This window comes from Salvelinus alpinus, chromosome 3 (assembly GCF_045679555.1).
Source record: "Salvelinus alpinus chromosome 3, SLU_Salpinus.1, whole genome shotgun sequence".
NCBI lineage: Eukaryota > Metazoa > Chordata > Actinopteri > Salmoniformes > Salmonidae > Salvelinus > Salvelinus alpinus.
In genome coordinates, this window is record NC_092088.1 from 55,081,047 (window position 1) to 55,104,231 (window position 23,185).

The 23,185-nt window shown below is 42.0% G+C and overlaps 2 protein-coding genes across 5 annotated transcripts; one reads left to right on the forward strand and one right to left on the reverse strand.

Moving 5' to 3' along the window:
• Positions 1 to 641: 641 nt before the first annotated feature.
• Positions 642 to 9,974, forward strand: slc22a15 (solute carrier family 22 member 15). 4 transcript variants are annotated; one of them, XM_071393299.1, is made up of 12 exons: positions 642 to 833; positions 2,565 to 2,708; positions 2,874 to 3,006; positions 3,311 to 3,475; positions 3,640 to 3,769; positions 3,942 to 4,178; positions 4,377 to 4,517; positions 4,686 to 4,771; positions 4,851 to 4,959; positions 5,122 to 5,194; positions 5,798 to 5,956; positions 7,398 to 9,974. In XM_071393299.1, the coding sequence occupies exons 1-12, from the start codon at positions 750 to 752 to the stop codon at positions 7,443 to 7,445; spliced, it is 1,509 nt and encodes a 502-aa protein (XP_071249400.1). In that variant the 5' UTR covers positions 642 to 749; the 3' UTR covers positions 7,446 to 9,974. The 4 variants fall into 4 exon arrangements, with proteins under 4 accessions (XP_071249400.1, XP_071249403.1, XP_071249402.1 ...); XM_071393302.1 differs by having other exon boundaries at positions 9,714 to 9,974; XM_071393301.1 differs by lacking the exon at positions 7,398 to 9,974 and adding an exon at positions 7,250 to 7,391.
• A 10,154-nt stretch (positions 9,975 to 20,128) lies between these two features.
• LOC139570945 (cytochrome P450 26A1-like) lies at positions 20,129 to 23,185 on the reverse strand. Its single transcript, XM_071393298.1, has 7 exons — positions 22,890 to 23,185; positions 22,430 to 22,654; positions 21,999 to 22,280; positions 21,733 to 21,882; positions 21,515 to 21,649; positions 21,020 to 21,172; positions 20,129 to 20,767 (listed from the first exon to the last, which is right to left on the reverse strand). The coding sequence occupies exons 1-7, from the start codon at positions 23,178 to 23,180 to the stop codon at positions 20,414 to 20,416; spliced, it is 1,590 nt and encodes a 529-aa protein (XP_071249399.1). The 5' UTR covers positions 23,181 to 23,185; the 3' UTR covers positions 20,129 to 20,413.

Sequence of the window (23,185 nt, forward strand, 5' to 3'; positions counted from 1 at the left end):
CACTTCTAATGTAATTCTATGGCAGCACCGAAGGGGCATGAATTTTTTAGCTCTACCCTTCGATTTTGCGGTGTCGTAGTGTCCCCATGAGTGACAGAACACTGAGCCAATCACGGCGCAACTAGAGAACATTACCAACCCCTACGCTCCATATTTTCCGCTGGCTGCCCCATCACCACAGAACTCGGAAAAAGCATTACAAGCATTTTGCTACACCCGCAATAACATCTGCTAAACATGTGTATGTTGCCAATAAAATTTGATTTGATTTGAAAGCACAGAGCTAGGCTAAAACACCAGCATTTTGAGGTGGCTTACTCAAGGAATAAAAAAGGGACCAAGTTTGTATGCAGCTTTATTAACTTAATGTTTTTTTTTTTTTTTTTTTTTTACATTTATTGCAAACTGATATGTGACACGTATAAATGCCAAAATAACATGCTAAAAATGTGGGGCTCAAAACCTGCCCTGAATGATGGGTCGCCACTGCCTGGAGGCTATCTCAGAGTTCTATACGCTCATTTCTTTAGCCTCCAATTGATCACAGTTTATCCATTCCATCCGCCGGATACGTTCAGAACGAATTCGCCCAATTGGTTACTGCTGCGCATGCGCCCTATACTGTTTAGGCTCCTTGACCAATCCGCTTCCCTATATGAAAACATGTGATAGTAATCCACGTCTGCGAAATGATGTTTGCGTAGTCTGTCAAATTGGTGTGATGTGCTTGAATATTGTTTCCTCTTGGAATGGATTTAGAAGAGGCATTTCAACTAGTCGGAGAATTCGGATCATATCAGAAGCAGATGGTGTTGGTTCTTGTGTTGCTACAGGTTTGTTTTTATTAACTTTCCTTTTTTTTCGTGGAAAACGTATGCCACCCACAGCTAGTTAGCTGTATTAGCTAGCAATCTAATACATTTACTATATTTTCTGAATGCATTATAGTATGTCGTCAAACTTAGTGTGGGGCAAGCCAGCTAGTAGTCTCGCTGTTATTGTTATCCAGCCATAGCTAAACTACTTAGCTAACGTTATTTGGCTAGATAATGAAATCACAGAAGCTTTGAAGTAGCTTGCTGAATCCTAGCTAGCTATCTCTACCGTCATTTGCATACCCATTAAAGCCACAGTCTGCAATATTTCCTGCTGTTTAATGGCCATTTTAATTAATTTTACTCAGTTCTTGAAGAATATAACTTATAAATGAAATATGACAAATGGTTTATCCTATAACCCAATATCTAAGAGCCAATTTATGCTTGATCCGAAAATGTTTTCGGAGGCGCTGTATGGGTGTGTGACGCAATTGCCAAGTCTCTGGAGGCACGCAGAGGACAAATTGAGCACCGCATCGCCATGCGCATCTCAAATTTTGTAAAAATGAGGTCTCATGTAGCTCTGCATTGACATGATTGGTGGACGGTAGGTGAGAGCGGAAGGACTTGTATAAACACAAATTCACTTACCATGACAACTTCCTTCACAACCGGTAACTTAGCGGTTAAGACCGTTGGGCCAATAACCGAAAGGTTGCTGGTTCGAATCTCTGAGCCGGCTAGGTGGAAAATGTCTCTGCCCTTGAGCAAGGCCCTTAACCCTAATTGCTCCTGTAAGTCGCTTTGGATAAGAGCATTTGCTAAATGACTGCCGGAACAGGATCTGACACCTGTGGCTGTCGTTCCGGAACCTATTTTGTTGAATACTTTACCTCTAGTGGCATAAACGATAATTGTAACTTTTTGCAATGTAAAAATTCTAATAAACGTGATCACTAATATGCCATCACCAGCGAGTGAGCTGCATATCATTGGGTGAAACGGTAAAGCATTTTTTTAAATATAATTTCCTCATTGTCTCCATAAATCTAGGCCTAGGAAATTGATGGATTCAAGACGAGGTCGTTTTCACTGATCTCAGTTTCGGTGTCAAAGTAGCTTGTCATTTCGATCATTTGTGCGGTATAATGGTTCTTTCAAGAAAACTGGTAACTCGGGGAGGAAACGAGGTCGAATCATGACGTCAGTGATCCATCTTCAGGTAGTTCCCCACTTGGAATTCCGAGTTAGATAAACGTCCCAAACAAATTTTCCCAGTCGGAGCTTGTTTTTCCCTATTTCCCAGTTGACTTAAATGTACTAAAGTCGGAGATTTTCCAGCTCCGTGTTCCCAGTTTTGAACGCGGCATTAAAAAAAGATTGTCATGTAAAATGACGAAGAATTGCATGAAATGCGTCTATAAAGGCCCCAAAAATAATGTCCCCATGTGTGTAATATCTGTAAGTGGCTCTACTCTTCTGCCCTATGTCACTCGGCAAATGTGTTGATATACATTCAATGCTTTATTATAAAGGTGGGTTATTTTTTTATGCGTTCCGGTACCTCCGAGCTCCCCAGCTCTGCCATGCCAATCTCTGGAATTTCAGAGGATTTGAGCAGGTCAGGCTGTTCAATTGCTTCATGTGTGAAAGGAGATAGCTAATTAAATACCATTGATGGATAGATCACTTGGGTAGCTAGGCCTTTATTACTTGCTTGGCACTCAGCTTGGTTTTGTTTTCCAGGTGTATATGGCATGCCAGTCCATGCTCATTGTGCTCATTGGCGCTATACCAGAATACCACATTGAACAAGGTGACCACTCCAACTATGAGGAGCTCATCAAACACGTTACATTTACAGAGGATGTCAACTCCATCGTGACGGAGGTGAGCGGTCACCGTTCATGATTCAATAGGAGCAAAAATGTGCCGTGCTTGAGAATGTAGCGTCATTCACACCTGTGTAAGGAATTTAACACATTTAAAAAATAATCTACACAATGATAATATATGAATGCCATCTTCCTGTCTCTTTCCTTCCTTTTCTCTTAGTGGTTCCTTCTAAAGCAACAGGCTTACAAGGTCAGCTTGGCAGGCTCTTTGTTCTTCGCTGGGGTCTTGATTGGAAATGTGTTTTTTGGACCCCTCTCTGACAAGATTGGAAGGAAACCAGTCTTCCTAACAGGTGACAAATGAGGTTCACAACTTTTCATATTTTGATCTTAATCCATATCCTCTAAAATATTTGACTGGATGATATGATATAGCAGCCATTAGGAAATGTTGTTCTGACCTGCTTCCTTGCAGGCTACTTTTCAGCCCAGCTAATAGTGTCACTGGTAAACATCTGAGAGCTATGGTTAGGCCTCATCATTCATAATTTAAAAAAAACATTTTGCTTGTGGACTGCTACATCATTTATAACATGCTCTTTTAGCAACTTTCTCTTTGACAAACCAACTTTTTTGCTCTCTGTTTCTCTCTCTCAGCTCTGTTCTTTGAGGTGGTGTTTGGCTATGCCACAGCCTTTGCTCCCAGCTATGAGGTGTTTGCGTTGTCGCGCCTGCTGGTGGGTCTGATGAATGGGGGTATGTCCCTCGTCTGTTTTGTGCTCACCCAGGAGTATGTGGGCAAGGCCTACTGGGCCATAACAGGTACAAATAATCATCATGACAAATGTTTACCAGCTACAGTAACTAAGGAAGGTGGGACTAGGGTCAATTGTAGTCAGTCTGTCAACATAAGAAAGTGGTCTGACACTATTGGAAAGTGTTTTTTCCAGATTATTTAAAAGTTGTCTCTGGTGTTTGTTTTTCAGGGACCTTGACTAATATGACCTTTGCTGTGGGTATTGCCCTGTTTGGTGCCCTTGGCTACTATATCAGACCATGGCGTACCCTGGCAACAGCAGCTAATTCTCCTGGCGTCCTGTTTTTTCTACTTTGTGTGTAAGTAACTTTTTTTAGGATGATTATTCCAAGAAAGCAATTGCATTAGAACCTTTACTGACACCTTTCCCAATACATTTTACCGCATGTGTGAGACTGTAGTTTGCTGATGAAACAAATAGCAAGTTGACCTTTTCGTCTCCTGTTTTTTTTTTTTTTCTGGCTGAGGCAGGACTCTCCCGGAGTCTCCACGCTGGCTGTATTCCCGTGGTTACACGGAGAGGGCGGAGGAGGTTTTGCAGTACATAGCTGTGCGGAATGGGAACAGCAATGCTGCAGCCAAAGTAAAGCTCCGTATGTGTCCTGGCTCTGTCAAGACTGGTAACCAGGGCAACAATGGCCCTGGCTTCCTCGACCTGTTCACCCACACAGTGCTCCGCTGGAGAACCGTGGTGCTCATGTATGTCTGGTGAGTTAGCACATCATGAGCTGAACCACTGGGAAACCAGAGGGACTCGCTTTTTGCAAGGTCATTAATAGTGCACAGATAGTATCAACAGCTCACAACGATGCTTACTTTCAGTATACGTTGTTTTAAAGACCTTTCACACTGAAGACTTTAAACATAACCAACCTTAGATTGACACTGTCTGTGGATGTGCTTTAGGTATTCCTGCAGCCTGGTGTACTATGGGCTGACCATGAATGCCAGTGAGGAAAGTGGGAACCGCTACTTCAGTGTTGCCATGTATGGACTAGTGGAGCTCCCGGCCTACCCTCTCTGTATCTATTTCATAAACAAGCAGTGGTAAGATTCTCACCACCTGTGATGATATTCTATTAATTAAAGTCAGTGGTGCTGAATAAATGTCTTGATATATGGTTAAAAATTCAGAAGTTGAATCGTAATACTTTCACAAGACCATATATTCTCCTCAGCTGTGCTAAACAGTTGGAATTTGTGCCTGTTTGTTAGGGCTGGGAGAAGGAAAACCATGGCCAGCTTTCTGGGTTTAGCTGGCTTGTCATGTCTATGCACCATGTTGGTCCCAGTAACTGCTGGTAAGAGCATTCCATCTACAGTATATTAGATAGATTTGATTCATTATTTTGCTTATTAATCTATTTGTTTATTATTTAGGGCCGGTGTTCAATGCTACTTCTTTAGCTTTGTTAGGAAAGCTGTTGGTCAGTGCGGCTTTCAACATAGTGTATGTCTACACTACTGAACTGTACCCCACTGTTGTAAGGTGAGTGCAGTGCAAACCGATCCCACTAAATTACTTCTATAAAGTACAGTAGAGGGTGCCATTCTCCCATTTTTGAGTGTCAATTCTCACAATGCAATATGGTTTTGTACGGTATGTTGGAGAGGTGTTTAAATAATGTTAAGTGCTTTGTCTTGATGTCAGGAACGCTGGTCTTGGGGTCTGCTCAATGTCTTGCAGAGTCGGAGGGATCCTGGCCCCTTTTGTGCCCTCTATGGTACGTCAGCAGAATATCATTAATATGACGAGGGACAAAAATCATCAGTCTTTTTTTGTTGTCACAATTGTAATCAAATCAAATGTATTTATATAGCCCTTCTTACAAATCAAATGTATTTATATAGCCCTTCTTACATCAGCTGATATCTCAAAGTGCTGTACAGAAACCCAGCCTAAAACCCCAAACAGCAAGCAATGCAGGTGTAGAAGCACAGTGGCTAGGAAAGGCCAAAACCTAGGAAGAAACCTAGAGGAACCAGGCTATGAGGGGTGGCCAGTCCTCTTCTGGCTGTGCCAGGTGGAGATTATAACAGAACATGGCCAAGATGTTCAAATGTTCATAAATGACAAGCATGGTCAAATAATAATAATCACAGTAGTTGTCGAGGGTGCAGCAAGTTAGCACCTCAGGAGTAAATGTCAGTTGGCTTTTCATAGCCAATCATTAAGAGTATCTCTACTGCTCCTGCTGTCTCTAGAGAGTTGAAAACAGCAGGTCCGGTGAACAGGTCAGGGTTCCATAGCCGCAGGCAGAACAGTTGAACGGTATTCATTTGAACCCCTCAAGCTTAAGCTGTGTTTTGTTTGCTATGTGTTTCAGAGAGACTTACACACCTCTATGCCCTTCCTGGTGTTCTGTCTCAGTGGGATCTCTGCTGGCTGCCTGGGTCTCCTTCTCCCTGAGACACTTAACAAACCCATCTCAGAGACACTGGAGGAGCTCAGCAGCCCTGCTTACCACCGCATTGTAGAGACCAAGGTAGGATCATAACTCTGTTCATTATATTGGGTAAGTTACCCCCTAGCTTCGGACGTCGAGCTTCTCACATACAGTACCAGTCAAAAGTTTGGACACAGCTACTCATTCAAGGGTTTTTCTTTGACTATTTTCTACATTGTAGACTAATAGTGAAGACATCAAAACTATGGCAGAACACATGGAATCATGTAGTAACCAAACAAAATTGTTAAACATATCTAAATATATTTGAGATTCTTCCAGGGAGCCACCCGTTGCTTTGACAGCTTTGCACACTCTTGGCATTCTCTCAATCAGCTTCACCTGGAATGCTTTTCCAACAGTCTTGAAGGAGTTCCCACATATGCTGAGGGCTTGTTGGCTGCTTTTCCTCCACTCTGGTGGGAACTATCCATGCAGAGATCATCCGTTCACCTACTCTGCGTCTCACAAAGATACAGCGGTTGGAACCAAAAATCTCACATTTGGACTCATCAGACCAAAGGAAAGATTTCCACCGGTCTAATGTCCATTGCTCGTGTTTCTTGGCCCAAGCAAGTCTCTTATTGGTGTCCTTTTAGTAGTGGTTTCTTTGCAGCAATTTGACCATGAAAGCCTGATTCATGCAGTCTCCTCTGAACAGTTGCTGTTACTTCAACTCTGTGAAGCATTTATTTGGGCAGCAATTTCTGAGGCTGGTAACTAATGAACTTATCCTCTGCAACAGAGGTAACTCGGGGTCTTCCTTTCCTGTGGCGGTCCTTATGAGAGCCAGTTTCATCATAGCGCTTGACTGTTTTTACGACTGCACTTGAAGAAACGTTTAAAAGTTCTTGACATTTGGGTGGCTACTTTGAAGAATCTCAAATATAAAATGTATTTTGATTTAATACTTTTTTTTGGTTACTACATGATTCCATATGTTTCATAGTTTTGATGTCTTCACTATTATTCTACAATGTAGAAAATGGTAAAAATAAAAACCCTTGAATGAGTGGGTGTGTCAAATTTTACTTGTACTGTAGTTCGAAAGCCTGGTGACGTTCTCCTCAGGAAGAAAATATAAAGGGGTGGAGTATAACTAGTGATTGGTTTGATTGTGGCAACCCATCACATGTTTTGCATCGGTGGTGCTCCAAACGGAGTTTGTGACTGATTTTTAAAACAAGCTAGCGAGCCTATGTCTGACACTAGGAAAATATAAAAAAAATTAAAATAAACGAAAAACAAGGAAATGTCTCTCCTGAGGGCAAATTCAAGTTCTGAATGCCAGCGCTCCCATTCAAATGAAAATCCAGTATTGATGTTCTCCAGACTTCCAATAGTTGAGACGGGATTGAGAAGGATGGTCAGGTGAGACTAGTTACGCCCCCTATCCAAATGCAAGTTTACAATGATCTTAAATGTAATTCCTGCTTAACATTCTGTATCTTGGGGGGTTGGTTTGTGTTCCGTTATACAGACACACTTGTTTGAAGAGGACCAATCGAAAACCAACCACAATCAGTGACTCACTCTTTGAACAAGAGAAGTCAGAGGCAATCCGACAGGAGAGACTCTCGAAGCCTGTCCACACACAAGTGCTTTCTCACAAGGGATCCGATGTGCTCTGTTTCCATGGTGAAGCAAGGACGGGTCATGCCGTGATGGATGGTGGTCCATTTCTACAGGGAACGGCATATGTTTACAATGTTTTCGTGTTATTTTGTTTCTCTCTTTGTATGTGTGTGATACTTTTTGTACTTTACAGTGATAATCGCAGTTTAGCCGCAGTGAATTGATCAAGTAATCATGTGGTATCAAATGGAAGAGAACTACAATTACTGCCAAAGTTTTCAGTTTCTACTTTGCCAAGTAGTCATTGGGGCCTAATTTATAATTGTTGCGTACATTTAACACTAAATAGCCGCGTGCGCCATGCCATTTCTGAAAACTGCACGCACAAAAATATTGAGGTTTATTAACTTGGCACACGCCATTCATATGCAGGTTTCCCATTGTAAATCAGACCTGTCATAAAACTGAACGAGCATTTACTCCACCTGAAAAACGCCCATCATTCACCTTTTGTGAGGACAATAACGCCCTTATTTTCTGTATAGTTTGGAAGTATTGGAATTAGGCCAAGACCATATCTAAAGGAAATAGCAATGGTGACCTTGATCACATGTCTTTGGAGGGATTGGCCAAATGTTTGTATTGCTATTTCTTTTAGATACCGTCTTGGCCTAATTCCAATACTTCCAAACTATACAGACAACAAGGGCGTTAAAAGGTTAATGATGGGTGTTTTTCAGGTGGAGTAAATTTGGGGTATTTGACATTTTCTGAAAGACAAAAACAGTTGCATGTTTTTGTGGACCTATAAACGGATCGTTTAATTATCCTTTTCCCGAACCTAAATATGCTGCACTGCCCGCGAATTCTGATACATTGTCTACTCTGTCAAATGTGAACAGTGACCTTAGTGGTAGCTTACACACGTCAACGCAAAATATCAACTGTCTGTTCACCTGTCAAATTCTACTGTATGTTATAAACCGCGCACCCTGTCGGATACATAGGCTATTAAAATGTTGCTCTACCTAATAATCCCAGTTAAATGAGAGATGCGTGTGGTAATTTGTTGTATGTCTACTACAAGAATATAAACTCATCATGGCCAGAGAAGGTGAGGAATTTATTCTGCAATGGTTGATATGTATTATGTTTTATAAGTTAAATATCTACACTAGACATTTCACATTACAGTACTCGGACGTAGCCTGTGAACCGTCTGTTTATACTGTTAAACTGCGCTTCAGATCGCATAGAGCAAAATAGGCTGCTTGAAATAGCTTATCTATTTACTACTGGGAAGTGGGTACAATTTTAAATGAGTGATAGACTACCATTCGTCCCATCTTAACTTGTTGTCGGCCTGTAGGCTATTTCGAAACCATCAAAGGTGAAATGATTGTGGAAATTAAATAAATAATAGAAAATATATATGCCTTATTTCAAATTATTTTAGAATGTGATGATGCATTGATATATATTTTTTTATTTTATCACTAATGGAAAATGATAGAATCTTATTTAGCTAGGCCTACCTGTTTTTTGTTATGAATAGGTGTCGTCATATTTTCACATAGGCTACTACTAGGCTACTTTTGCTTTCTTGCAATGCAGGACTTCAACCACTAGAAACTGTATGCATGGTCTAAAGTTTGCGGGAGGATAGCACTTTCTCATGTTAAATTCAGTTAGTATAAATACTAACTTTTGTGTGAAAACGGGCATGCATATTTTGTGTGTACGCAACGTTTATAAATCAAGTCCCTGAAGTTTAAATGGTTTGTTTCAGTTTCCATATAAATATAATTTCTATGTGTTCTGCTGGACAGATCATACGCTAGTTACAATGTGAATACGGATTATGTATAAATATCTATATTGGACAGTGTTGACGATTTGTACAGTATTCAAGGTAATTGGTTTACATTGTGTTGATTCTGGAGTTATAAATAGCTAATGACGGCAAGTAACACCAATTGTGAATGGTAGCTTACATAATTATATTGTGATGTATAATATGAGAATGACAGTGGAACATGGAATTACTGCACGTGTCATGTTTGGTAATAGTCTGGTGTCTCCCCCCCCCCCCCCCCCCCCCCCCAGAACAGGGTGCATTGTAATGTTCATCGACATTTTAATGTTTTATATCTTAATACTGTTATACGTAATTATAGTGGTCACTGCCTTAACTCACGTCACGTTTGGCCTTTTACCCTAGTGAGGTGATTGTCACCATTGACGCAGACAGGAGAGGCCCAGATCAACCATATCGTCCAGAAGCTCTCATCAAAGACTGAGAAGTAACCGCATAATGTTTTTTTCCCCCATCACTTATAATTATGGCAGTTGGCCCGTACCACCGGTTCAACAAACAGTTGGAGTGAGTTAACCGTAATCATTGTTTTGATTTATATTCCTCTGACACTGCTTGCCAGAACAGAAATCCCCTGTTGAAGTAAATAAACAATCTCAAACAAAAGTTTGTGGAAATGAGGTGTTGAATTGAAATTAAAATGTCTTTAATTAATGTATGTATAATTATACAGTATGTGGGTTAGCTTAATATCAAGCTCAAAACATAGCTTGGATGCACTTCAATTTTATAACTCTACGTCCTAATGCGAGCTGAAGTGCTTATGCTACTTAAAGTAATTATCGGCAGGTAGCCTAGTGGTTAGAGCGATCGAACCCCCAAGCTGACGAGGTAAACATGACGTTCTTCCCCTGAACAAGGCAGTTAACTCACTGTTCCCCGGTAGGCCGTCATTGTTAGTAAGAATTTGGTCTTAACTTACTTGCCTAGTTTAAATCAAATTTTGTGGTCTGCTACCATCAGTATTGTATGTTTGAGCTGTAGGTTTTCACCCACCATTGATTTGAGGTCCTGGAATTGCTAATTCTTCACTCTGAACAGCAAGCTTGCCAGATGATATTTCAGCATGCAGTAGATTTGTCACACAAGCTCTTGCTGCAGAATATTTTGTGGATGGGTGATTGAAGGCAATGCACCTGAGGTAGATAAGATGTGTTACATGGGGCTGGGTGAGGTTACTTCCATTCTCTGTCTAATTAGAAGCCAATTGAAAGGCATGTCAGATGACTCAGTTGAATGGTTGTATAAACTAAATAACAAAAAGGAAAGTCTGAAGCCTCAAGGTGACCTCATTTGCTTATTAAAACTGGCACTGGAGACCGGGGAAACACAGAATATTGTTCACACACCCTCCAATACACACTCAAATCAAAAGTTCAGGATCTGGCCAGCTAACCCCACCCTCCAATTCCTCACTTAACACTCCCAAAAAAACATTTTCCAACGGCACTGATATCTTGATATTTATAGTTACCACCAGTCAAATTGATGAGGCATGAGGAGGGAAATGAGAGTGTGGTTATGTTTGAGTGGGTGTGTGAGCACTGAGCCTGTGAGTGTGTGGGGGAGGCCAGGAGAGTAATGTCCACACTGACCCACTGCTGAACTTTCAAGGAACAACTCTGTCACATCTCTAGAGGAGAGAGTGCGTGATTGGGGCAGTGTGCGTGAGTGAGAGTGTGTGCCAGGGAACGTGTGTGTATTTGTACTTGTGGTAGCCTATTGGGTGGATTGCTAGCAGTAAATGTGCTCTCAGTCCAGATTTATGTGTTTACTTAAGATTTTATCACAGTGTTAAAAGTTTGATTAATGTTAATAGATTAATAGTCTTATTCAGACAATTATTCAAGTAAAATGCTATTAGAAGCACACAGATTTTTTGTTTGCTTTATGGTCAACTGAACTATCTAGCACCCAGTATAATCCAGTATGGACTTTCTGCTGGTTCCTTGCTATCTTTTCTCAGGCAACAGGTTAAAGGGCAAATACATAATTACAGTAGATTCCCGGGTACACGTGTATAACAGTTCTGACTCATAACTGTTGTGACATCAGTGAGTAAGTGTCAGAAGTGGACATTTTAAGGATTTGTGGTGTCTAAACAAACAGTTCCCCTTCACAGTGATGGGCCATAAATCCAGCAGTCTGACAGGGAACAGTGCAGGGTCACTGCTCTCCATAGCCGTCGTTTCTCCCAACCTTTTTCAACCTCCAACCACCTAGGGGGACAGACGACAATTGGGGTTGAGCATTACCAGAGAGGACAAGTTTAAGTTATTTTGAATTTGTCAGAGTTCTGCAAATAGATACAGACCTACTATACTAGACAGTGTGGATGTGCGCGTGCTTGCGTATTCTGCGCGTCCGGCTGTGTTCTTATCTTACAATGAACATAAATCTCTATCCCCAAATCCTTGAACATTTTCTTTGTCTATGTATGACATTGCAATCTGTGACTAACGTTTCTAACCCTACACCATGCTGCTCCCTGCTGCTGCATCACAGTGGGTGTGGGCAGTGAATGGGGATGTAGCGTAGGGCTGGACCAGGCTGGAGCAGTTAAAATACGGAGCCATAACTCAGCTGCTGCCACTCCACTGGGCTCTGTGTGAACTCCTGCACGCTGGGTGACCTGATGTTATCTGCTGCTTTCACACTCGCCGCTGCTTCTGGTTGTAATTACACTGTGTATAGAGCATCCTGCCGGTGAGTCTCTCAGAGGCCGAGGCCTTTCCGCTCTTGAGAGAGGGGGAGGAAAGGAAGGAGGGACATGTGCAGGTGGGGGTTGGAAAGAAGGGAATGGGGTTGGGGAACTTTCCACAGATGGAGAGAGCAATGATGAGAGTAAGTCAAGTCTGACCTGTGAGAAAAGGCTTCTTTCATATTCTTAAATACCATATTTTCAGTTTTGTTATGTGTTGGGAATGTATTGCCGAGATTCTTTTCTGTTATGCATCCCCTGCTTCTCATTTCGACCCTGAGAAACGTATTGGACTTAGCTCTGTTTTTGTGATTAATCAACTTCACCAGTTTCAGCTCACACCACCCTGCTTGCAAACATATTGTGCCATCATGACATTTCTGATAACATTTCTCATTAAATGTATAATTCATCTATCAGATTCAGTAAAGATAAGAAACACCTGTATGACACTGACTGTCGATTCACACCTAAATGAGATTTGTACCGACAAGGCCAAAGCCAAGTGCAATACCTGCTGTGACATGACCTGTTTAACATTGTGCATTCTCCTGATTTTTGGCAAGAGCCTCAAAAGGGTCTGGAACGTACTGCTACTCCTTTCTGACAGATGAAGATGGAAGGTAGCTCACTATTCACTGAGCTGCTGGTTTCTCTTTCTCTCTCAGCTTTACAGCATGCTAGATGTTTTCTGAGGGTGAAAAAGAGAGATGGGTGATAATGAAACAAGCACATGGCAATGATGGATGACTTGCTGCTTGGCCTTGGAACAAGTGAAATCAGATGATGAATGTGTGGCCAGAATCTGGAGGAGATGGGGGTTCCCTCTAATGGATTGTGGTGATGCGTATTAACCTGGATTTAGGTGCAATGAGAAACAGAAGAAGCTGGAAAACAGTGCAGTGGATGTACCAAACCACTGGAGTGAATGCTTTTAGTCTCCAGCTTTTTGGAATGTCAATGTATGAATAAAAAAGACACTGCACGTAGTGACCTATAAATCATTTAAATATTTAAGGTACGTTATATCTATCATAGCAGCCCACAACAAACCCTACAAAGCGTATGTGTGCATGGCTATCCATGGTTTCCCCCTGTGCATTAACACGTGTATGTGTGTCAGAGACTGTCTGTCTGTATTTACAGTATGTGAATGAAGCGTCGCTGCAGTGTCCCAGGCGTATCCCCGTGCCCGCTGTGTGACCTGGTCATCCTCCCTCCCTTTGCAGCTCTGCTGCTGCGTGCTGCAGTTCAATTCCCACCATGGCAGCTGTCTGAGGGAAACAGACTGTTTAAAATACCCCTCTTGCTGTTATATCAGGCTGCCTACGCCTGCCAGGAAAAGCAAATGAACCTTTTCACAGAGAGGAGTTTTTGGAAGCACTCTTCATAGACACAGATTCACATACCACAACGGCTAAATATAACTGTCCATCATACTGTGTACCTGATGGATGAGGCAGGCTTCTTAAAGAGTCTACCTGCCAGTCAAATACACCACCTTTTCTTAAAAGCTCTGAGTAGAGATCTCTCCAGAAAGCAATGCAGCTTTCAAGGCACTTGTTCCTAATAGAGGGATATTTATCCTAACAGCGAACATGCAGGGGCAGTTTCAGGTCATTGCACTTAGACCATCAGTGGTATCTGCTAAATGCTTTCAAAGGCAAGCAGTCTGGGTTTTCTTTCAAAATATACAAAAACAATTGGTAGACTAAGACTTCTGGTAAAAAGTTGATCAAAGCTTAAGTAACCCCTGCCTGAACTAAGAATAGACAACTTCACTTATGTGGCCCCTCCTCTCTCTCTAGAGCTTATGTGAAAGGCAATAAACCATAAACCCTCTTAAAAACCATAACAATTTTAAGCAAATGAAAAGGCCTATTAAAACGTTATAGGACGAGGTCAGCAATGAACAACATGTTATGTGAAAACCTGTAGGGTACACTGATCGAGTTAAACACTCTGTATTCTTTGATAAGCCGGTATAAACATTAGCAAATTAGCTGTAACAACAGCAAAGGGTTTGTTTTCATTCCAGAACCAGTTATGCCTGCCGCTGGTTTGCACTGCTAGGCTGCGTTTTGGGCCCGGAGGTGACACAAATCTCATCTTTAAACAAATACATATGGGTCATAACCCCTCTGTTTTGATTCCCTGGCCCATCCTAGACAGACACACACCACACAGACGCACATATGAACACAACCTAGGAAAGAATGTGTGTCCCTCACCATAGCGTAGTCCTAGACCCTCTTCTCCTAAAGCACACACACGCCACACAACTGAATGGACTGATCAAACAGCCACGCTTGAGTTTCATTCACAGTGACTGTATTTGTGCTCCTAAAGGGGGCATGAGGGGCGTCAGAGGGTCATAAAGTGAACCAATGAGGGGGGATGGACAGGACAGGAGGGAGGAAGGAAGGGGGCAGGAGTTGTGACACCTCTCACCTGTCATTGCCCTTGAATGTGGCGTGCAGCACTTTCCGGGTTGTTTTATGCTGCTTCGAGCCTCTCTGTCTCTCTTTTATTTGACTCATGGGTGGAACTGCCTGCTGTGCCCTGACAGAGTTCACGGTTTAGATGAACTTTTGAACCTCTGCTGGTATGTGGCACACGGTAGTACAGTGTATATCAACCCTACACAGGATTTCATAGCATAAACAACCCCGTCCGAGACACAAGGTGTTTATTTGCTCTGATGGATATGAAAGTTCATGGGGGCTCTTGCAGTTCATCCTCCCACCCTGCTTCTGCTTTGTCAAAGAGGGTTCACAGCTCTTATTTTGTCCTCCATGTGCAAAACTTTAGGAAACAAAAACAGTAACCCTCAGATAGTTGATTTAGCTTGGATTGTTTTTACTTTTCAACGAACTCTGCCTGACCTTGAGGCACAGGCTGCCACGAAACAAGTTTTTGCAGTTATTTGGCGATGAAATGCATGCTTCCTATCTCATTTTACCATGCTTCAGGGCTGGGAGTTCACTCTGACTGTAAGCAACAAATCCCAAAAGTTTACAGGGTGAGTCTTTATGGGTAAACTGCTAACATGAAAATGTTGAAAACTGTAGCTCATTAACTTTAGCCATTTCACAAGTAAACAACATATACTCCTTCCAAATATGTACAAGAGCATAAGATATGCTAACACACACCACACCACAGGGGGCTGGGGAAGGGAGGACAACTAATAATAATGTCTGGAATGGAGTGAATGGAATGGTATCAAACACATGGAAACCATGCATTCGATGTGCTTGATACCATTCTATTGATGCTGTTCCAGCCTTTACTATGAGCCCGTCCTCCCTATACCAACCGCTATACCAGGGGTGTCGAACTCATTCCACGGAGGACCGAGAGTCTCCAGGTTTTCTTTTCTCCTTTCAATTAAGACCTAGACAACCAGGTGAGGGGAGTTCCTTACTAATGAGTGACCTTAATTCATCAATCAAGTACAAGGGTGGAGCGAAAACCTGCAGACACTCAGCCCTCTGTGGAATGAGTTTGACACGTGCCCTATACGAACCCCTACACACCTGTCTGATACACCCTCACACACAAATACAAATGTGTGGAGTATCATCTCTTAATCTCTCCTCTCTTCCACTATCATGCCAGATGCTCTATATTATGATGGAAATGGAGGAGGGTGATCTCCAGTGGGAACAGCCAGAGGCCTTTGTCAGTCATGAACTCTGGAGGAGGTTTCAGCTTGTCCTCAGAGAAGCTGACTTCTGGAATGCTGCAATAACAGATGTTGTCTGACATAGCCAATAATTATCTCTCACCTTGGCAGATCCCTGTTTAATTTGCGCCTTATTCCTCCTGTGTGAACAGCTTGTGTCCTTTTCTGTTTAAGGTCACAGCAGGATGCTGTCTCTCTCTCTCTTTCTCTCTCTCTCTCTCTCTCTCTCTCTGTGTCTCTCTCTCTCTCTCTCTCTCTCTCTCTCTCTCTCTCTCTCTCTCTCTTACTGTCTCTCTCTCTCTGTTTATCTCTATCTCCCTTTTACTGGGTCACATGATTAGAGCATTGTTTGTGGCTTGGATCATGTAGTGTGTGTGTGTGGATATAACCTCATTGTTTGAGAACCTCATCGTTTTCATACATATGAAACAACATGGTCTTTATAACATTTTGAACTCTGAACAACATTTGCTTACGTCCTTAAGATGTTTGTCCTTCTGAAAGTTGTTCCTGGTAGAGCTTGTTATTCTGAAGGTATTTCCTGTCAGCTTCTTGTAAAGTTTAGTAAACTTTGTTACAGTAACGTTTCTATTTCCTCTGAATGATTGGTTTATTTTTTTGAGAACCTTTGACTCTTGAATGCTGTAAAAGAAAGTCTCCAACACAAAGTCAAATCCCTAGCCCTGACATCTCCAAAAGAGGCAACAAGCGAGTGGATTTGTGTAATCCGTCTGTGGGCGGGTAAATTTCTCTCTAAAGACTGCTCTCTTACCTCATTATTGTAATTAACTGTTAACTCTCAATGACCTGGAACGGCTATATAAAGAAATCATTATTGATGTCTATCTTTTGTACCATACTAGAATACAAGTGACATGATTTCAGAGGGAGGTTACAGGGTCAGTTATAATTTCCTTTGGGACTAAAAGGTGGCATTACCTAACTTTGGGCTTGATGTTTTAGGAGCCCTATCATATCCTCTGGCTACCTCCAGAGATGGCCTATTATATTGACAAAATAGTCAAGAGACAGCTCTAACAATGGAAAGACACGTCCTCAAAAATGGAAGGCAGGCAGGAGTAGGCGAAATCAGGTGGGACCATTCTAGACAATGAGAGGGCAAATACGCATGTGAACAACAGGCCATTGAGATAAATAGAGGACTCATCTTTGTATCTGTGCATTATAGCGTCTGTGACAGCATGGGCAGCGCCATTGAGGCTATCTCAATGTTCTTCTGCATTGGCTGATTGCACCCAACTCATAGGAATTCCCACCCAATTGACTACTTTAAAATGGTGGAAGCCCTCAATTGTAATATCCATGCTAAAATGGGTGATATAAACTCAGCAAAAAAAGAAACATCCTCTCACTGTCAACTGCAATTATTTTCAGCAAACTTAATGTGTAAATATTTGTATGAACATAACAAGATTAAACAACTGAGACATAAATTTAACAAATTACACAGACATGTGACTACCAGAAATGGAATAATGTGTCCCTGAACAAAGGGGGGGTCAAAACCAAAAGTAACAGTCAGTATCTGGTGTGGCCACCAGCTGCATTAAGTACTGCAGTGCATCTCCTCCTCATGGACTGCACCAGATTTGCCAGCTCTTGCTGTGAGATGTTACCCCGCTCTTCCACCAAGGCACTTGCAAGTTCCCGACATTTATGGGGTAAATGGCCCTAGCACTCACCCTACGATCCAACAGGTCCCAGACGTGCTCAATGGGATTGAGATCTGGGCTCTTAGATGGCCATGGCAGAACACTGACATTCCTGTCTTGCAGAAAATCACGCACAGAACGAGCAGTATGGCTGGTGGCATTGTCATGCTGGAAGGTCATGTCAGGATGAGCATGTCAGGATGAGCCTGCAGGAAGGGTACCACATGAGGGAGGAGGATGTCTTCCCTGTAACGCACAGCGTTGAGATTGCCTGCAATGACGATAAACGCGAATCTGACCATCACCCCTGGTGAGACAAAACCGCGACTCGTCAAAGAAGAACACTTTTTGCCAGTTCTGTCTGGTCCATAGACGACGTTGTTGCCGGTGATGTCTGGTGAGGACCTGCCTTACAACAGGCCTACAAGCCCTCAGTCCAGCCTCTCTCAGCCTATTGCGGACAGTCTGAGCACTGATGGAGGGATTGTGCGTTCCTGGTGTAACTCGGGCAGTTGTTGTTGCCATCCTGTACCTGTCCCGCAGGTGTGATGTTCGGATGTACCGATCCTGTGCAGGTGTTGTTACACGTGGTTTGCCATGTGCGAGGACGATCAGCTGTCCGTCCTGTCTCCCTGTAGTGCTGTCTTAGGCGTCTCACAGTACGGACATTGCAATATATTGCCCTGGCCACATCTGCAGTCCTCATGCCTCTTTGCAGCATGCCTTGCCTAAGGCACATTCATGCAGATGAGCAGGGACCCTGGGCATCTTTATTTTGGTGTTTTTCAGAGTCAGTAGAAAGGCCTCTTTAGTGTCCTAAGTTTTCATAACTGTGACCTTAATTGCCTACCGTCTGTAAGCTGTTAGTGTCTTAAGGACCGTTCCACAGGTGCATGTTCATTAATTGTTTATGGTTCATTGAACAAGCATGGGAAACAGTGTTTAAACCCTTTACAATGAAGATCTGTGAAGTTATTTGGATTTTTACGAATTATCTTTGAAAGACAGGGTTCTGAAAAAGGGACGTTTCTTTTTTTGATGAGTTTACATGATGAGTCCTCTATCTATCTCTGTGACAACAGGCACAACTCCGATATTTAATGTTCTATATAAATTTGACGAAATTACACATGCGTCCACTTATATCAGTGAATTTGTAAGAAGCTAACCACTAAGAAACTTCTATTCAATCAAATAAGCCTCATGTAGCAAATTAGCAATTACAATTTTTGTTAACCAAATTTAAACTCATTGACCATACAAAAATTCCTCACTTCGTGGGCTTATTTTAGTGGACAGATTTTAGGCAGAGTAAAACCTCTCGCCTTTTCCTCTCTGCTACCACTCATTTCACAAATCGTTGTCCCTTATTGCTTTCAAAGTGTCTTTGAACCGAAGCCCACACGAGTGGAGAGCAAGAGTTCTAAGAGAGCATGAACATACTTGTTTGCGGTGTGACTTTTATTGGCCAATAAAGCCTTTTACAGAAGATGAAATTCAAATGGGAAATGCATGAAATATCGCTATTAACCTTCTTGCTGACAATTGTTTTCTTTTTCTTTACTGATCAGCAAACTATTTGAACAGGCAGATGAAAGGCCACCCCAACCTCATCACTATAACCTCAGGGCCCTTTTCTTATCACGAAACTCTTCTTGACCCTGAGCCGTCCTCTGAAAAGCCTCTCCCGCTTGATTATAAATAATACCAATGGGCTGCTAATAGGTAATCTGATTGAGAGTTAGGTGGACTGATATGGTTCAACGAGGGGGCAAGAGTGCACCAGACATGCAAATTACATTATAAGTGTTTTCATCCACCCTGGTACAAAGTGAAAAGTCACATTTTTACCCACACGGGGAGAAGCAAGCGGGGGAAGGTATCTGTTTAAGTGATATTTACCTTTTCCTTGTCTTTTCATTCCCACTATTTTGCCACACTTGCCCTATTTACAGCCTGGTTCAGCCTATTAGCTATGTGTGTGTGTGTGTGTGTGTGTGTGTGTGTGTGTGTGTGTGTGTGTGTGTGTGTGTGTGTGTGTGTGTGGTGTGTGTGGTGTGTGAGTGTGTGTGCGCGTGCGTGCTGGCTTGACTACAGTGCATTCGGCTTGACTGTGCAGCCTCGCAGGGTAGTTATGATGGTCTAATCATGGTCAGAGAGGAACAAATCAATAAATCAAGTATATGCAAACCATTTAAAGAACATCTTGAGATCACAAAAATACTTTAAATAAACGTTGAGGGATAAATATTTACTAGTATTTTAAGACTCACCATTCAGGCTTCCCATGAAGTCACATGCCTATCCTCTCCACACTCATCTGGAGGGTCTAACATCCTGTCCCTCTGTGTCGCCTTTGGATTCCAATTCATCACCGTTGACATTGTCTAACGTCATTTGGGGTCTTATTATGCGTAAGTGTAATAGTTATTGTACCATGGAGTGAATGTACACTGACGTGTGCTAGAAGAATGGGCATACAACTAGATCCATAGTGTGATACAATAACAGGAAGTGGTGCCAATAACTGCACATGTATATTTCTTCAAGCAATTGAACCAACAATGATTTATTTGGGGATGGAGGAACATTTGACATGAAAACATTGAGCTCTGACATTGCCATGTCAGAGAATGTGGAAAAATTGAAATGGTTTTGATTTAGACAGATTTAAAAGTGAAAAATCAACTATTCATAATAATAGTACATTTATTTTATTGAAAACATTCCAAATGCAACAACACAGTTAAGCTGCATGAAAATTATCAAGTACAGATGAAAAACAATTACATTTCAAAATATACATAAAATTATGTCTCAAAACTATCGAAGTGCATCAACCTGAAGTGCTTCTAAAAATGTTGCTTTTACAATGCTAGTGGGGTTTACATAAATATCTCTATTACAAAATATATGTAATATACATGATACGTCTATCTTAAATATTAACAAGTGTATTTACATAAATGTGAATTTTTCACTATCAGTTGTTCTGGATACATTTGTCACCATATCTGCTGAACTTTGTGGGCAGATTGTCCACTGGATAAACGGTTGGGCCTGTTTTCATTGTCGGGGGTCCGTTTAACAGAGTCCAGTCACATCTGGTGACCACCTCGACCAGGAACACCTTTAGTACAACTTTAGCAAACTCTTTACCCACACACGTCCTCGCACCACCCCCAAATGGGATGTAACCGAACCGGGAGGAGTCATCTGGTGACTTGTCCAAGAACCTCTCTGGCTGAAACTCCTCCTTGTTCATAAGTGTATCCAGCACATCGTGTGTGTCACAGATGCTGTAGATGACTTTCCAACCCTTGGGAATCTGGTATCCCTGAGGAAACACACTTTAGGTTGTTAGGTGGGGTGGGTATGGCAATGACTTCCAACAATTTTCTTCCAATCATTATACATAGAGCTGCTACCATGTTGTGATGATATATTTGTAGAAAAACGCATATACTATAAGAGTACATGGTTTCCATTTTGTGGCTCTCAAAACACAATCAATTATGCCTCCTTTAAACTTTTAGCCTAAAATCTTGTGTAAATGTAATTTCAGATGCTACAACATAGGTTTACTTACATTGAGCTCAAATGTCTTCAGTGCCACACGGAAGCCACCAGGGACAGGAGGGTTTATACGGAGAGTTTCTTTGATGACACAGCTGGTGTACTTCAACTGTTCCAACAACTCAATACTCAGTGGTTTGTCCTCAGATTGGGCTCCCAACAAATGCTGGAAAAATATGTATATATTATAAACACATAGATAGGGGGACATAAATCTCGCAAGTGAGATGTACAGCAAATTCAATCAATTAAATATAGCCCTAGATTTGGAAGAATATAATTTATAAATACTTTAATGAGAGTTGTGTCTAATCTTAATCTCATCATAACCCAAAAAAGATGGGCCTCCATTGACTATTCTTTTGTTGTCATGGAAGACTTTGTAAACAAATGATTTATGGTTTCAAATCATGTTAAATAAATGTTGTGCCATGTCATTGGCACAACAAGAATCAAGTGCCATATACAATGTTGTCGTGTTGTCTTTTGATGATAGAGTGATACCAACCTTCTCCTGAAGCTCATGGCGCATTTTACGCATGACATGTGCATGCAGCCCGAGAAACATCACCAGAGAGGTCGCAGTGCTCGCTGTCGTCTCGTGGCCACCGAATAGCAATTCTGTGGCAGACTCTTTTATCTCCTGAAGGAAACAAATAAAGAACGGTTCATGGAGTAATTGACAGTGTATAGAATCAAATTGCTAAATGAAAGGCATCTGGTTACCTCCATGCTTAGTCGCTCCTCGTTCCTCTCTCCATTCTCAATCAATAACTGCAGAGCATCTTTATAGTTATTGTTGTTATCAATATTGGACAGCTTATTTTTGATGTTTTGCTCTATCTTTGAGTGGATGATGTTGCGTGCTCTCAGACCCTAAATTGAATGGTGAAAAATATCGGTCAAAAATTTTGCGCGCACACTGGAGCCCCATGTGATGCAGGCCAGGGCTGTTTTAATCAATCAATCTTATCATTTGACAGACAACTTACCCGGTACAAGCCGCTGAAAGGAACATCGATTGGTAGGGAGAAAAGGTTATTTATCATTTCTTTGAACGCTTCCACTAATTCCAGCTCGTCGGTCTTTGTTTGCTCGGGCTCGAAGCCAAGCAGGATCCTCATTGCGATGCGGAACATGAGGCGCTTCATCTCTGGGTACACTAGCACACAAGAGTCGCTTTGCAGCCAGCTATGCACTGCGCATCTCACCTCCTCCCGGATCACAGGAATATACTCTTTCAGGGCTTCTCCAGAAAAGGCTTTCATGATCGCCTGTAGGCAAACAGGAGAGAGCGCTTTAAGGGCACGTTATAAGGACACCGCTGTGAAAAGGCAAGGTAAATTACAATTTTGTTTTTCATCGTAAGCATAAACCATGAGCTTCCTACACAGACATGTAGGTTACTCTACGTATTTCCTACCTTTTTCTTGCTCTTGTGGAGCGCGCCATGCGCATTGGAGAGGGCGTGCGACCCGAGAATGAGTCGCACTGATGCTGGCCACTGAGCCGCGACCAATTTGTGTTCCGACATCAGAATCTGTTTCACATGTTCTGAACCCATTACCCGCACCGTGGGACTCCCAAAGAGATGCGTCTTATAAATATATCCATATTTCTGCCGTTTTATTTTTAGGAATTTTCTTCTCTAGAAATATAAATAAGAAGAATAATGGATGAATTGATACTGTAAATGTCATTCATACAAATGGCTTGAATTAGGCTACATAACAATCTTTCAATTTATTCAATAGCATACTGTTTTCTGGTAGGACATTTGAGCCTGATGCATAACCCTAACAATAACTAATCAATAGCAGCCTGATGCACACTGCAAATATAGGGAGGAACTGCGTTTTCAGTTTGTTTCCATCATCAGTTACCTGTAGGACCATCTGAAGCGTCTCGCCAAGGAAGGGCAGTCCCATGGTACCCGGAGGAAGAGGACTCTGACAGGTTGGATCACTTCCACTAATGACGTACATTTCCCACAGTTTCATCGCAGTCACGATCAGGAGGAGTGGGAGCAGGAGAGTGCAAAGACATGTTACGAATAACGTGTAGAAACTCATCTCGAGGAGAAGTGTACGGATGGACTGCAGGAGTGGACTGGTATGTCTCACCCTCCATTCTGCGCTTTTATACGCCCGTTTCCCCCCAACTATTTGCCCCATCTTAC